Source organism: Oncorhynchus tshawytscha, linkage group LG28 (assembly GCF_018296145.1).
Source record: "Oncorhynchus tshawytscha isolate Ot180627B linkage group LG28, Otsh_v2.0, whole genome shotgun sequence".
Lineage (NCBI taxonomy): Eukaryota > Metazoa > Chordata > Actinopteri > Salmoniformes > Salmonidae > Oncorhynchus > Oncorhynchus tshawytscha.
In genome coordinates, this window is record NC_056456.1 from 8,642,249 (window position 1) to 8,657,756 (window position 15,508).

At 42.8% G+C, this 15,508-nt stretch overlaps 1 protein-coding gene across 7 annotated transcripts in view; it reads left to right on the forward strand.

The window, feature by feature from the left end:
- Positions 1-15,508, forward strand: part of LOC112226599 (transcription factor E2-alpha) — a 40,744-nt gene that overhangs the window by 12,703 nt on the left and 12,533 nt on the right. For all 7 annotated transcript variants that reach the window (XM_024391030.2, XM_024391031.2, XM_024391034.2 and 4 more), the window contains exons 4-12: positions 136-209; positions 6,885-6,960; positions 7,532-7,572; positions 7,841-7,970; positions 9,926-9,975; positions 14,037-14,139; positions 14,588-14,727; positions 14,865-15,003; positions 15,193-15,245. In XM_024391030.2, coding sequence (XP_024246798.1) covers positions 136-209; positions 6,885-6,960; positions 7,532-7,572; positions 7,841-7,970; positions 9,926-9,975; positions 14,037-14,139; positions 14,588-14,727; positions 14,865-15,003; positions 15,193-15,245 — 806 coding nt within the window. The remainder of the gene's footprint in view (positions 1-135; positions 210-6,884; positions 6,961-7,531; positions 7,573-7,840; positions 7,971-9,925; positions 9,976-14,036; positions 14,140-14,587; positions 14,728-14,864; positions 15,004-15,192; positions 15,246-15,508) is intronic.

Sequence of the window (15,508 nt, forward strand, 5' to 3'; positions counted from 1 at the left end):
TATTTGGAGTTGGGTGAAAGACTACCAGTCTACTTACTAGTTTTGGTCCCTTTCCCTCTCTCTTATCTCCTTTCCCTTTCCAGTCCTACATGGTTCTGAGTGAGCAGGTCTAACCCTGTGCGTTCCATCTTCTAGGTATAGATGAGCGGAGCGGTCCTGGCCCCTGGGTATCAGGAGAACAGAACAGCTCTTCCTTCAACCAGGGACGGGTAAAGGAACACTGCACACTTCATACTGTACACTACAGTGACTACACACTGATCAGCATGGACATGTTTTTCTTACACGGGGGATATTACTAATAGTATATGACTAGCAGGGCTCAAAATTTAAAAAATCATTATCACTGGCGCTTTTAACAAAGTTAGGAACACCACATAAAATTTGAAGAGCACAGAAAATAATGTACATGACAAAAAGTATGTGGACACCAGCTTGTCAAACATCTCATTCCAAAATCATGAGCATTAATATGGAGTTTGTCCCCCCCTTTGCTGCTATAACAGCCACTCTTCTGGGAAGGTTTTCCACTAGATGTAGGAACATTGCGGCGGGAACTTGCTTCCATTCAGCCACAGGAGCATTAGTGAGGTCAGGCCCCGATGTTGGTCGATCAGTTAGCGTTCCAATTCATCCCAAAGGTGGGGCTGAGGTCTGGGCTCTGTGCAGAACAGTCAAGCCCATCCAAACCAATCTCGACAAACCATTTCTGTATGGACCTCGCTTTGTGCACGGGGGTATTGTCATGCTGAAGCAGGAAAGGGCCTTCCCAAAACTGTTGCCACAAAGTTGGAAGCACAATTGTCTAGAATATCATTGTATGCTGTAGTGTTAAGATTTCCCTTCACTGGAACTAAGGGACCTAGCCCAAAACATTGGAAAAACAGCCCCAGACCATTGTTCCTCCTCCACCAAACTTTACATTTGGCACTATCCATTACTCCAGGTTGCGTTTTTCTGGCATCCTCCAAACCCTGATTCGTTCTTCGGACTGCCAGATGGTGAAGCGTGATATATCACTCCAGGGAACACGTTTCCGCTGCTCCAGAGTCCAATGGCGGCGAGCTTTACACTACTCCAGCCGAGGCTTGTCATTGCGCATGGTGATCTTGTGTGGCTGCTCGGCCATGAAAATCAAAAAAAAAAAAGCTTCTATCATACAGTTCTTGTGCTGATGTTTCTTCCAGAGGCCGTTTGGAACTTCGTAGTGAGTGTTGCAATCGAGGACAGACAATTTTTATTCATTTTAGCAATCTGCGGTCCTGTTCCATGAGCTTGTGTGGCCTACCCCTTCCCGGCTGAGCCGTTGTTGCTCCTAGATGTTTCAACTTCATAATAACAGTACTTTAAGTTGATCGGGGCAGCTCTAGCAGGCAAGACATTTGACAAACTGACTTGTTGGAAAGGTGGCATCCTATGACTGTGCCACCATTGAAATTCACGAAGCTCTTCAGTAAGGCCATTCTACTGACAATGTTTGTCTATGGACATTGCATTGCTGTGTGCTCAGTTTTCTACACCTGTCATTAACGGGTGTAGCTTAAATAGCCGAATCTACTAATTTGAAGGGGTGTCCAAACACTTTATATAGACAAAAGTATAAGTCGGAAGTTTACATGCACGTTTAGCCAAATACATTTAAACTCAGTTTTTCACAATTCCTGGCATTTTAATCCTAGTAAAAAAATCCCCTGTCTCAGGTCAGTTAGGATCACCACTTTATTTTAAGAATGTGAAATGGCAGAATAATAGTAGATCATTTTATTTCTTTCATCACATTCCCGGTTGGTCAGAAGTTTACATACACTCAATTAATATTTGGTAGCATTGCCTTTAAATTGGGTCAAACATTTCGGGTAGCCTTCAACAAGCTTCCCACAATAAGTTGGGTGAATTTTGTCCCATTCCTCCTGACAGAGCTGGTGTAACGGAGTCAGGTTTGTAGGCCTCCTTGCTCACACACTCTCTTTCAGTTCTGCCTACACATTTTCAATAGGATTGAGGTCAGGGCTTTGATGGCCACTCCAATACCTTGACTTTGTTGTCCTTAAGCCATTTTGCCATAATTTTGGAAGTATGCTTGGGGTCATTGTCCATTTGGAAGACCCATTTGCAACCAAGCATTAACTTCCTGACTGATGTCTTGAGATGTTGCTTCAATATATTCACCAAATTTTCCTCCCCCATGGTGCCATCTATTTTGTGTAGTGCACCAGTCCCTCCTGCAGCAAAGCACCCTCAACTTGATGCTGCCACCCTCGTGCTTCATGGTTGGGATGGTGTTTTTCGGTTTGCAAGCCTCTCCCTTTTTCCTCCAAACATAACGATGGTCATTATGGCCAAACAGTTCTATTTTTTTGTTTCATCAGACCAGAAAAAGTACGAACTTTGTCCCCATGTGCAGTTGCAAATCGTAGTTTGGCCTTTTTATGGTGGTTTTGGGGCAGTGGCTTCTTCCTTGCTGAGCGGCCTTTCAGGTTATGTCAATATATGACTTGTTTTACTGTGGATATAGATACTCTTGTACCTGTTTGCTCCAGCATCTTCACAAGATCCTTTGCTGCTGTTCTGGGATTGATTTTGCACTTTTCGCACCAAAGTTTGTTCATCTCTAGGAGACTGAACGCATATCCTTCCTGAGCGGTATGACTGCTGCGTGGTCCCGTGGTGTTTATACTTGCGTACTATTGTACCTTCAGGCGTTTGGAAATTTCTCCCAAGGATGAACCAGACTTGTGGAGGTCTGAATTTTTTTTTCTGAGGTCTTGGCTGATTTCTTTAGATTTTGCCATGGTATCAAGCAAAGGGGCACTGAGTTTGAAGGTAGGTCTTGAAATACATCCACGGGTACACCTCCTATTCACTCTTATGTCAGTTGGCCTATTAGAAGCTTCTAAAGCTGTGACATCATTTTCTGGATTTTTTCCAAGCTGTTTAAAGGCCCAGTCAACTTAGTGTATGTAAACTTCTGACCCAGTGGAATTGTAATACAGTGAAATAATTTGTCAACAGTTGTTGGAAAAATTACTTGTTTCCTGGAATTTAAATCGATTTTTATTTGGATATTATGTAATGGACATAAACAAAATAGTTGAAATTTGTGAAATGAAAAAAATTACTTTAAATAAATTCTTAAATAAAAAACAAAGTTCACCCCCTTTGCTATGAAGCCCCTAAATAAGATCAGCTGCAACCAATTACCTTCAGAAGTTACATAATTAATCAAATAGATTGCACACAGGTGGACTTTAAGTGTCACATGATCACAGTGTATATATACACCTGTTCTGAAAGGCCCCAGAGTCTGCAACACCACTAAGCAAGGGGCAGCAACAAGCAAGTGGCACCATGAAGACCAAGGAGCTCTCCAAACGGGTCAGGGACAAGGTTGTGGAGAAGAACACAAACTCATGGACCAGGCAAGGACGGCATTAATCAGAGGCAGCAAAGGGACAAAAGATAATCCTGAAGGAGCTGCAAAGGTCCAGCGGAGATTGGACAGACTCCATAGGACCACATTAAGCCATACACTCCACAGAGCTGGGCTTTACAGAAGAGTGGCCATAAAAAAGCCATTGCTTAAAGATTTTTAAAAAGCCACGTGGGAGACTTCCCAAACATATGGAAGAATGTACTCTGGTCAGATGAGACTAAAATGTAGCCTTTTTGCCATCAAGGAAAACGCTAGGTCTGGCGCTAACCCCAACACCTCATCACCCCAAGAACACCATGGGGATGTTTTTCATCGGCAGGGACTGGGAAACTGGTCAGATTTGAAGGAATGATGGATGGTGCTAAGTACAGGGAAGTTCTTGAGGAAAACCTGTTTGTCTTCCAGAGATTTGATACTGAGATGAGGTTCACCTTCCAGCAGGACAATGACCATAAGCATAATGCTAAAGCAACACTCGAGTGGTTTAAGGGGAAACATTTAAATGTCTTGGAATGGCCTAGACAAAGCCCAGATCTCAATCCAATTGAGAATTTGTGGTATGACTTAGATTGCTGTACACCAGCAGGAACCCATCCAACTTGAAGGAGCTGGAGCAGTTTTGCCTTGAAGAATGGACAAAAATCCCAGTGGCTAGATGTGCCAAGCTTATAGAGACATATCCCAAGATACTTGTAGTTGCAATTTCTGCAAAAGGTGTCTCTACAAAGTATTGCCTTTGGGGGGTGAATAGTTATGCACATACGTTTTCTGTTTTTTCTTGTTTCACAAAAACATTTTGCATCTTCAAAGTGGAAGGCATGTTGTGTAAATAAAATGATACTAACCCCCCCAAAAAAATCAAATTTAATTCCAGGTTGTAAGGCAACAAAATAAGAAATGCCAATAGGGTGAATACTTTCGCAAGGCACTGTACATACAGTACCAGTCAAACGTTTGGATGCACCTACTTATTCAAAGGTTTTTATTTTTTACTTTTTCCTACATTGTGGAATAATAGTGAAGACATCAAAACTATGAAATAAAACAAATGGAATCATGTGTATAATCAAGTGTTAAACAAATCAAAATATATTTGAGATTCCTCAAGGTAGCCACCCTTTGCCTTAATGACAGCTTTGAACACTCTACGTTTCTGTAGATTGTTCTAAAACCATTATTTTGTCAACAGTAATAGCCACTGCAGTATGTTGATTCCTGCTATGAAAGTATCTGCCTGTTTCACTGTCGGCTGCTGTGTGAGCGAGCCACTCTCTCCCTCTCCCCAATGTGTGCATGGACGAGGGAGAGATGCGTTCCGAGAAGCACAAGCATATGACCTTTGCACAAAATGCAATTGCGGGAAAAATACAGTTTTCAGCGAGACTACAGTTCCACTTAGAGGGGAAAATTGCAACTTTCTGGTAGTGTCTATTTCTATGGTTTTGATGCGCCGCGTAGTCAAGCGCCCCATTTGCAGTGAATAGGCCTACATCAAGTAGCCGATGCCAAGAGCTGGACATTTTTTGTTTCGAGTACCATCAGGTGTAGGCCAATATGCACAAAGATCTCGGCAAATTCTCTGAAGAGCCAAAAATAAATCTGATCATTCTGGATCCTATTTTCACAGGTTGCACATCCAAATATGAATCATGTGTTCTCTGGATATGTAATCTGAAATGGCTTACTTTTTGAATCATGGGCTACCGTTTCAGTTGTCTTACATGGCAGTGGGTAAACATTGCCTAGGTCACTGCCGCTAATGTAAACAAATAGCAATTTTCTTATTTGATGTATTTCTAATCCAGCAAAATAGACAAGTCATATCGTGATAAATCAGAGAGCCATATACAAAAACTAATAGTAGAATTCGAGAAATGTTTTCATATTTAGAAGTAATGTGGAAAGCAGCGATGTTCATGTTTCGGAAAAATCTGTTCAAGCAGTGTTGCGGCAAAATGTTACTTGTGTATTTTTAAAAATGTATTATTGGATTTTAGTCACACTGGTGCTCTAAATAAAACTTAGGGTCGCACAGCCAAATATTTAGTCGTGTATGGGACCAACTTGGTCGTGCTTTAGAGCCCTGATGACTTATCTGGACTAGGGTTGGGCGATATTACGATTCTATCGTCGATGATTGATTAACAGCAATCATCAATGATGACGACATCATGACGTGACAGACAATGGTTTAGCCTATTTGAACTTGCCTGGCACCGCTCAGGAAAAAACAGTCTCCCAGCGCAGCACACAAGTGACATTCTGGGTAATTTGTCTCTTCCTCTTTGTTATAGCCTATTTCAATTTATGTTCTCCCCTACAGAACACGAGAGGAATGTAGGCCAGACAGAGTGGAGAATTTCATCAAAGCAGCACAGTCTCCAGTCAGACAATATTGTTTCTCTGTCGGATGCATTGGCGTTAGGCTATAGCCTAAACCATTTTTGTATTTACATTTTTTATAACCGATACTTAGTTTTTTCCCCTCTATTCCTTTCGCTCCATTTCATAGGCTATAAATATGACTGAAGGCGACTTTTTGTTTTATGCGTGACTTTCTCCCGATCAAACAATGAATGTAACAGAGTTCCATCTTATTAAAGTTATTTGAATAGCCTAAAAACACAAGCTTAAACTTGTCATTACATCTTTCTATAGGCTGAGATTTTGTTCTCTCATTATTAGTCCTCTGGCTGTCTTAAATAAATGGTCCATGTGGACCAGGAAAATCCCTTAATGCGCTGTTGAAAAACCAAATAACTTATCTTCCTACTAGACCTATCCTAAAAACTTTACGACAAGTTAGTTATGAAAAGTAGCTTATTTCCCAAATATTCTATCATACGAAGGCGTCGTCCCAAAGTTGTTGTGGCTTTCAAAAGTAACAAAAAATGAAACACTAGGCTCTTCTCAATCACAGCGGACAACATTATTTATTTTGCGGCAAATAAAGCAATTATTATCCAGTTATAAGGACTGTAAGTGCTTTTTATCCATCCCATGATGTAGGCCTATAACCTAGCTCACTACGGTAAGACAGCCCGTTCCTCATCAGACACAAACCTGCTCTGCCCCTCCACCAGAAAGGAATATCAGAAAACATTTGCCATTGCCTCCACTTAGCATCTGTCCAGGCTTTCAACAATATTATGATTCGTTCAGTTGCATTACATTTTGCCCTATAGCCCAACTAGTGTTGTATTCTTGTCATTAAGAAAAATATATATGGGGGTGACTAGCATTGTATGTCACAATGTTTTACGGGTACATAATCACGATAGTACAAAGGTTGACATCGCCCAACCCTAAGCATAGATTAGCCCAAAGAGCCCACATCATGCGCAGTGCATTTGGTTGAAGATTGGCATGCTGAATCTTTTTTTTTTTTTTTAAGACACAGCAATTGATTTTAAGTCTTCATATTATCTCTCATCTCTCCCCCTCCCTCCAGGGTTATGGCGAAGGAGCTCATTACAACGAGCACGAAGGCCTCGCTTCCACCCCCTTGTTCGGCTCGGGGATCGTTGGTAAGGAAATCTGAATATATTTCCTCCAACCTGGTCTGTGGTTTAGACCTTGGAACAGGAGCGGGTTCTCTCCCCAACCCTCAACCCTTTAATTAAGCTCAGCTGATTTGACGGCCCCATTAAGACCAAGTAAACCCACTAACAGGTCCCTGTGGTCTTGTGTGGCTTTCGGAGCTGCAGTAAGCCACTCTGTATTTACAATAAATGACCAGGAGAAGTGACTGCATAATGATGCGTCTTTAGGGGAGCAAATTGAAATGCACACAAGTGAATGGAGATGCAGTTGTATGTGTGTCTCAGAGGATACAGAGACTGTGTGCGAGAGAACCTCACCGTCACTGTATATGAGAGACCTCCTTCAGGGGCATTCCATGTGTGTGTGTGACTAGGCGCATACATGGGGACAGGGTGTTTAGGCTGTGTGCTGTTAGGGGTTTTGGTGCACCCAAGCACAAACAACTGGAGAAAGGGGAACACCCTGGATTGAGTATTAATGTGCTGGAGATGCATAAAAGGTAGCTTTAAAGGTCTTTACAATGGCCTGCCCTGATTGTCCCTCTCGTTTTTATAGGGAAAGCTGAGCGTGGACCCTACTCTTCTTTTGGAGCGCAGGTAAAATCAGACTCCTCTTGACCTCGCTTCTCTTCCAACGTGTCAAATGTTTTTTTCTGTGTCCCCTCTGAAGCTATCATCTCTTCCTCTGACTGATGTTCTTGTGAATCTGCCCACCTTGTCCCATCTTCTACTTCATCCCTAAGTTGTTTTCTCCCTTCTCCTCCCGTCGACCTTCTCATCCTCTTTCCTCTCTCCACATTGGTATAATCTCCCATGCAGTATTTGTGTGTCTGACCTTGTCTTCTCTCATTCCTCTCCTGCGTAGCCGGGCTTTATGCCCAGTGAGATGCCCATGCCCAGTCCTGATGCCCTGTCACCCTCGGGCCTGAAGTCTGGCTCCCAGTTCTACCCCTCCCAATTCAACCCTCGCAGGAGACCCACCCAGGAGAGCATGGGTAAGGACAGAAACCACTGAAAATGACCCCATAATACACTCATGCTATCCCCATTTCCTAGCATGGATACATGCAAGGAAGATGGTGCACAGAATTACACTGGGTAGAATAGACATACTAATGTAAAGCAGTGGCAATTTTCCTGGTGGCCACATTGGAGGGTCTTTAACCAAATCGTTGTTGAATTTAAGCTTACTTCCATGGAATGGCATTTCTATTTAAATGCTTACTGCAAATGCATTTGTTGTAAATCTCGGACGTTCTACATAGGGCTGGGCGATATATCAAATTAATTCGAATTTGTTTTTGTGTGATATTCTAAATGCCAGTATTGCAGATTTTTTTTTCTTATTTTTGTGAGCGTTTGTCCTCTTGTTCTCATGTTGTCTTTTTGGTTTTGCTCGCTCCGTCTGTGCTGTGCTCCTTCCCATTTACACCAGAGATCTGTATATAATTACGAGATGCTCATGTCTCCGCCTTAACAATGGGAGTCGTTGTCCCAAATGCGGGGAAGGCAGGCGACAAGCTTAAGTTCAAAATAAGCGCATAGAAACCCACTAGGCTTATTTTGGACAGATTTTGGCCAGAGTGAAACCTCTCGCTTCGTCTCGTTCTCCCAAGCCCTTCCCCTTACCACTCACAACAACAACAGATGAGGGATCACTTCTTCCTCTCTGACAAATGGTTTAATTTAAGGTTTGGTCCAACAGAATTGGTCATGTGGACACCACAACACATGGAGACAATATTTTACTGTAATAGAGGAGACCTTAACCTTTCCAACCATCCCGTTTTGTTTCAACTCCTCAAATTTCGAGCAAAGCAGACACTACTAAAACGGATGTACCAATGAACACATTCTGGAAAATGAATGCTCAGTTTTTGTACCACGTATTGCAAGCAGCATTTTAGTCAAATAAAGATTGTTATACTAGCTGTGTATTATAAATGTGCAATAATCTTAACACAATTTATATAAGGAATTGGCAACTCATTCTCATTCTGAGAAATAAGGTAGGCCATTTGATTTCAACAACTGAACAAAGTAGAAAGGCTAGAATGCTGTTTTTAAACAGTTGGATACGGGCATAAGGTTGTTTTCATAACAACTGTAGCTGAATTCAGAGCTTGTGAAATTATACCTAGATCCAAGTTGACTAAACTTTTAAATTATGAATATTAGCTGGCTTATTGCTAGCATGTGGGCTTGGTTTGAGAAATTGAGACTGGTGGTGATTTTCTACATTATTAGTGGGGTTGCATTATGCATGGTTCTGGTTAAATGTGTTACAAAAAGGTCATTTTTATAGACCGACCTGAAAGCCAGATAAGTGAGAATTGCAACAAAAAATGCAGGTAATACTATTTTGATAAAATAATTAAATTATGTGTTATATTCAGCCTAGGTATAATTGACCAAGTTCTGAATTGATTTTATTTTTTGCTGTTTTAAATGCAGTACATTTTTACCTTGTACCACAAAGCTTTTTTAGAGAGAACATTTTTATAAATCTAGATGTATATCGGGGAAAAGTTAGCTGTGTTTTAGTCCAAATCGCCCAGCCCTAGTTCTACATGTATACTGTTGAATAATTGCTACCTCTTTGTACAAAATCACATGGAATTCATGACTGTATCTGCTCCACTTTTACTATGACAAAGGAGAGGAGTTGCTCTTTATTCTGGTTCATATTTCCGACTGTGATTACCTTCACTTCTCCTACTGAGGTTTAAAATAAGAACCTGAGAAATCGCACTTCTGCTAAACCTGCAGGGGATTCAATGAAAGGAGAGGTGGTGTGAGGCCACTGCATAAACAAATTGGTTGTATAAGATTAGATTACATTTGATTAAGTTATGGGCCATAAAGGCAGATATTCCTACCAGCACAAATGGACAATTATTTGGAATGCCCTTAACTGCTTTCATAACTTTGTTTCGTGTGTGTGTGTCAGATGCCCAGCCAAAAAAGATCAGGAAAGTTCCCCCTGGCCTGCCCTCTTCGGTAAGTACTGTTACATTCCCCAGCATGAAATCCAAAAGTCGCTCAAACAGAAGGGAGAACTAACAGATTTACTGACAACGACCATTAAAACAAAACCGGTGGGGTTTTAGGAGGGGCTCTAAATGACAGTCACGGGGGTGTCCACTGAAAGTTGCATAGCAACAACAACAACTGGGACCTAAAAGACACTCACCATGAGCGCCCACTAAATTTAACCAATAAGAGGCAGACGAAAGAAGAAAAAAACCACGACTTAGATAGGAAGCAAACCAAAAAACGGTGGAGCAAAACTAAAATCAGGGAAATCGGACAACGGAATTTTTTTCTGGAAATCAAATAGAGAGCCAGCTAAAGGTGTTAACCTTTCGCGTCTATCAAGACAACTGGAGCACTGGGCCAGCCGCTCTTAAATATCACCTGTGCCAGCACAGTTGAAACTTCTTCTGACTAACAAGATGACAAGCCAGCGCAGGTGTAACATACTGACTAACCAGGTGACACCAATTGGTGCCCCCCATTGTGCCAATGTCCAAACTTGAAATATAAATGGAACACCAAAGCTTGTAGAACTGTCCCCCTCTCCAGCCCCACCGTTACCCCCCCCTCTTACCAGACTGCCACACCCTAGTCTGCCTATTTGCCCCTTTAAGAACACACACCCAAGAACACTCAGACCTTTTGCCCTCTCCAAACCCAAAATGTGCCCACCTACCCAACCATATCCACACCTTTTCCCCACCCATTATCAGGAATGCTCCCATTTTTTTTTTTTGCATCCCCCATCCTTAAAATGCCTCCCAGCACTCATCGTCACTGAGTGTGCACTCCAATAGCCAGACTAAGCCCACCCCCCCCACACACACAGTCCCAGTGCATGGCAGGCTTCTCCCTGGTGTTCAGAGCAGCAGCCTAACTGGCAGAGAGAGAGCCTCCAGACCCACAGCTGTGTGCCTTTACACTGCCGACGAGGTGAAAAAATAAACAGAGCCCTACTCATTCACCCATTCATTTATTTAGACATGTTTTTATAGAGGGTCATATTTATAGGCCATTTTTTTTCTAGATGTGCTTGCATTCCTTCCAGCCCAGCACCCTCGTCCACAGATTACTTAAGGGGAAAAACTATGCTTGATGACATGCAGACCTGGCCGCTACCTGACTTCACTATACCGTTTCTGCTCTTCCCCTGTTCTCCTTCCGATTCTCCCTCTGTCGCTCTCCCTTCAACTCCCTATGTTTTTTTTCTCCCTCTCTTGTGCTCTACTTCCTCTCCTACCCTCCTTTCTGTTTCTCTCTCGCCCCCCCCCTCCATCCCCCTTGTTCTCTCCCTCCCCCATCCCTCTATCCCAGCTGCCCGTAGAGTTGGCTGCAGTCCAGGAATGGGCAGATGGCACAGTAATTAGTAGTGCATCTCTCCATTCCCTTTTGTACCTCTCCTCCTCTCTTCCTCTCCTCCTCTCTTCCTCTCTCTGTTCAATCAAATAACAGAAAAAACTTCACTGTGTAAGATCTGAGTTGTCGGGCGCATAGTTTGATTCTCTAACCCCTGCCAGAGTAGAGCTGATTCTGAGAGCTCTGCTAGTTCACAACCTCAGGACCTTCACCTCTTTAGTGACATGCCAGAGACTACTAGCAATCCTATGGGTGATGCTCTGTAAGCCACAGAGGAGACTGGATCATGTGTGTTAACCAGACCTAACTTGATCATGTGTGTAACACACACACCACATATCGCAAACCTAGCCGTAAGGCCCTGCGATCACAGAGAAGAAGCAGTAAGTTGAGGGCAAAATCCCCCCCTTTTCAACCATTTAAAGAAACCATTTGTTGTCTTGGTAACGGAGCATTAAGATCATAAGGAGTTCAGACATTGTGCTGAGTTAATGGAAACCTCCATGTCATTAGTTCAAGGCAGCGCCTTCGGAAAGTATTCAGACCCCTTGACCTTTTTCCATATTTTGTTACGTTGTTACGCATCCTGTTTCCCTTGCCTTAAACTAAAATGGATTAAATAAATCCTTAACAATCTACACACACTACCCCATAATGACAAAGCGAAACAGGTTTTTAGAAGTTTTTGCACATTTACTACAAATAAAAACGGGAACCTTATTTAAATAAATCTTCAGGCCCTTTGCTATGAGACTCTGAATTGAGCTCAACGCATCCTGTTTCCATTGATCATCCTTGATGTTTCTACAACTTAATTGGTCTACCTGTGTTAAATTCAATTGATTGGACATGATTTGGAAAGGCTATATAAGGTCCCACAGTGCATGTCAGAGCAAAAACCAAGCCATGAGTTCGAAGGAATTGTCCGTAGAACTCCCAAGACAGGATTGTGTCCAGGCACAGATCTGGGGAAGGGTACCAAAAACTTTTGCAGCATTGAAGGTCCCAAAGAACATTGAAAAGTGAAAGACTAAAGTTACATACATGGGATGCTTTAGTGAATTTCAGAATGTCTGGAATAGAAAAGGCAGAAATAAAACAATTCAATAAACATTCGCAGCCAGTCATCCAAAACATAATGGAATAAGTTTGAAACCACCAAGACTCCACCAAGACTCTTCCTAGAGCTGGCCGCCCGGCCAAACTGAGCAATCGGGGGAGAAGGGATTTGGTCAGGGAGGTGACCAAGAACCCGATGGTCACTGACAGAGCTCCAGAGTTCCTCTGTGGAGTTGGGAGAACCTTTCAGAAGGACAACCATCTCTACAGCACTCCACCAATTAGGCCTTTATGGTAGAGTGGCCAGATTGAAGCCACTCCTCAGTAAAAGGTACGTGACGGGTCACTTGGAGTTGCCAAAAGGCACCTAAAGATTCTCAGACCATGAAAATGTAGATTCAAGATTGAACTTGTTGGCCTGAATGCCAAGCGTCACGGCTGGAGGAAACCTGGCACTATCCCTACCGTGAAACGTGGTGGTGGCAGCATCATGCTGTGGGGATGTTTTTCAGGGACTGGGAGACAAGTCAGTCAGGATTGAGGGAAAGATGAACGGAGCAAAGTATAGAGAGATTCTTGTTGAAAACCTGCTCCAGAGTGCTCAGGACCTCAGACTGGGGCGATGGTTCACCTTCCAATAGGACAACGACCCTAGGCACACAGCCAAGACAACGCAGGAGTAGCTTCGGGACACGTCTCTGAATGTCCTTGAGTGGCCCAGACAGAGCCCGGACTTGAACCCAACCGAACATCTCTGGAGACCTGAAAATAGCTGTGCAGAACGCTCCCCAGCCAGCTTGAGAGGATCTGCAGAGACTAATGGGAGACACTCCCCAAATACAGGCGTGCCAAGCTTGTAGTGTCAAACCCAAGAACTTGTCTGTGTAATCACTTCCAAATGTGCTTCAACAGAGTAAAGTGTCTGAATACTTATGTGAATGTGATATTTTAGTGTTTTTTTATGTATTATAAATGTACTAACATTTCTAAACCTGTTTTTTTTTTTTTTTTGTCATTATGGAGGATTGTGGAGAAATAACAACTTTAACATTTTTTGAAAAAGGATGTAACCTAACAAAATGTGGGAAAAGTCGAAGGGTGTGAATACTTTCCAGCAGATTATACAGGTGTACAGAGTTTGGGGCTGTACCTTGTATAGCCCAAATAATTACATTAAACAAAAGGAGACAATTTAGTTCAGAGGCAGCCAGAGTTTTCTTGTAGTAGTCTTTTTTAATGTGGCCCAAAAGTTGCCGTATTAAGACTGGGAGTGTGTCTGTGGACTTGTTATTTTCAGTCTTAAAAAACCTTTCACACTGCTTAGTTCTAGAGATATGTCAATGACCCAGTGTCCTCAAATGTCAGAGGCTGTTGATTTGAATTAATAAATAAAAATACATACTACTCAATTGAAAAAAAACAACAATTGATAAACGCTATATTGTACAAGGGTATGAAGGGAGGGATGGGTATCCTAATCAAGATATCGATACATGTTTTTTGACTACACCTTCTCTACTATCTCCAATCAATTGGAAATTATTATTAGAAAATAGTACGTTTGACGTACTCATCTCCCTACTGTGTGTGTGTGTGTGTGTGTTCTCTAGGTGTATGCATCGGCCTCAGGAGAGGAATATAACAGAGACGGTGCAGGGTATCCTGCCTCCAAGCCTGGAAATGTTGGCTACCCTGGCTCCTTCTACATGCAAGGTCATTACTTTTATACCAAAACTACACAGTGTACTTATCAGAGTGGCTTAGCCCATAGTGATAACTCTGCTATATGGAGAAAGTGGAACAAAACGTAATTTTAGGTGAGGTCAATCAATTGAATAATGCATTAGCTGACCAGTGACTTCTATGGCGATGACCCATTCCTGTCTTTTATTTTCTCAATTTCTGCCTGTGGAAACGCCTACTGATAGTGAGTCAAAGCCCTGAGCTAATGTGATACTCCGCCTGCCCTGTGTGTCTATCTGTACACTAGGATGAAGTCATCAGGCGTATGTGACATGCTTCATATGTTGTGGCCCCTTATTGTCTTATCTCTGGATGCTGCTTGTCCCTCTGGTGCTCACCCTCTCTCTCTTTTGTCTACACCCCTACCCCTCCACACACAAACACCCATCCCTACCCTCCCCTGGTTTCCCCCTGACAGAAGGCCTGCACCCCTCCCCTGACCCGTGGAGTTCTGGCGGGTCGATGGGGCAGCCGGGTTACTCTACAGCCATGCTGGGTAACTCCCCCCACCTGGGCCAGCCTACACCCTTCACAGCCATCAACCCCCAGGACAGACTGGTGAGACTTCTGTCACAAACACATACACCAAAAGGTTCTCTGTTTTAAATGACGGTTACATAAGAGGGTAGTATACACCACTGTCTTCTCGCTCTCTCCCAAAACACAGAATGACTTTTAAGCCTGTTTTTGTGCAGAAACGCCAGCCGCTGCCTCTCTCGCCCCAGAACTACCCCCTGCATGGCAGCGAGGTGAACGGGAGCTTCCACTCAGGATCCACTGGCTACGGAGTCTCCAACCACACGTCCCCCATCAACGGAACAGACACCATCATGGGTATGACTGTCTACCACTGACACTATGTAGACTGTCTTTTTCTATATAGCTTCCTGTTTCTGTCTATTTTTCTCTTACTTTTTGTCCCTTTGTTTGTTTTTGTTTGTTTCTCACTTTACTTCTATATGTTCTTCGAAATGGAAATATCAGTTCTAATTGTTTGCTGTCTACTTTATTGTTTCATCACAGCCAACCGGGGGACAGGGAGCTCAGGAGATGAGATCGGCAAAGCCCTAGCATCGGTGAGTAGAATCGCACAGACCACATCAACCATAGTCTTCAGTCATTTTGCCATGTTGATTGATCCACCGAGACCAAGAAAAAAACTAGGGCTGAACCCAATTAGTCGACTCGTCGATTTATTTATTTTGTATTTTATTTTTTTGTTAAGCTGTTGGTCGACCTAAATTTGTTTTAGTCGAGCAGTAACGTGTGTGTGTGATATATAGATGCGCCCGTCTCCATGAACTAATCCATTGCTGAGGCCTAGACTAAAAGCCAATTT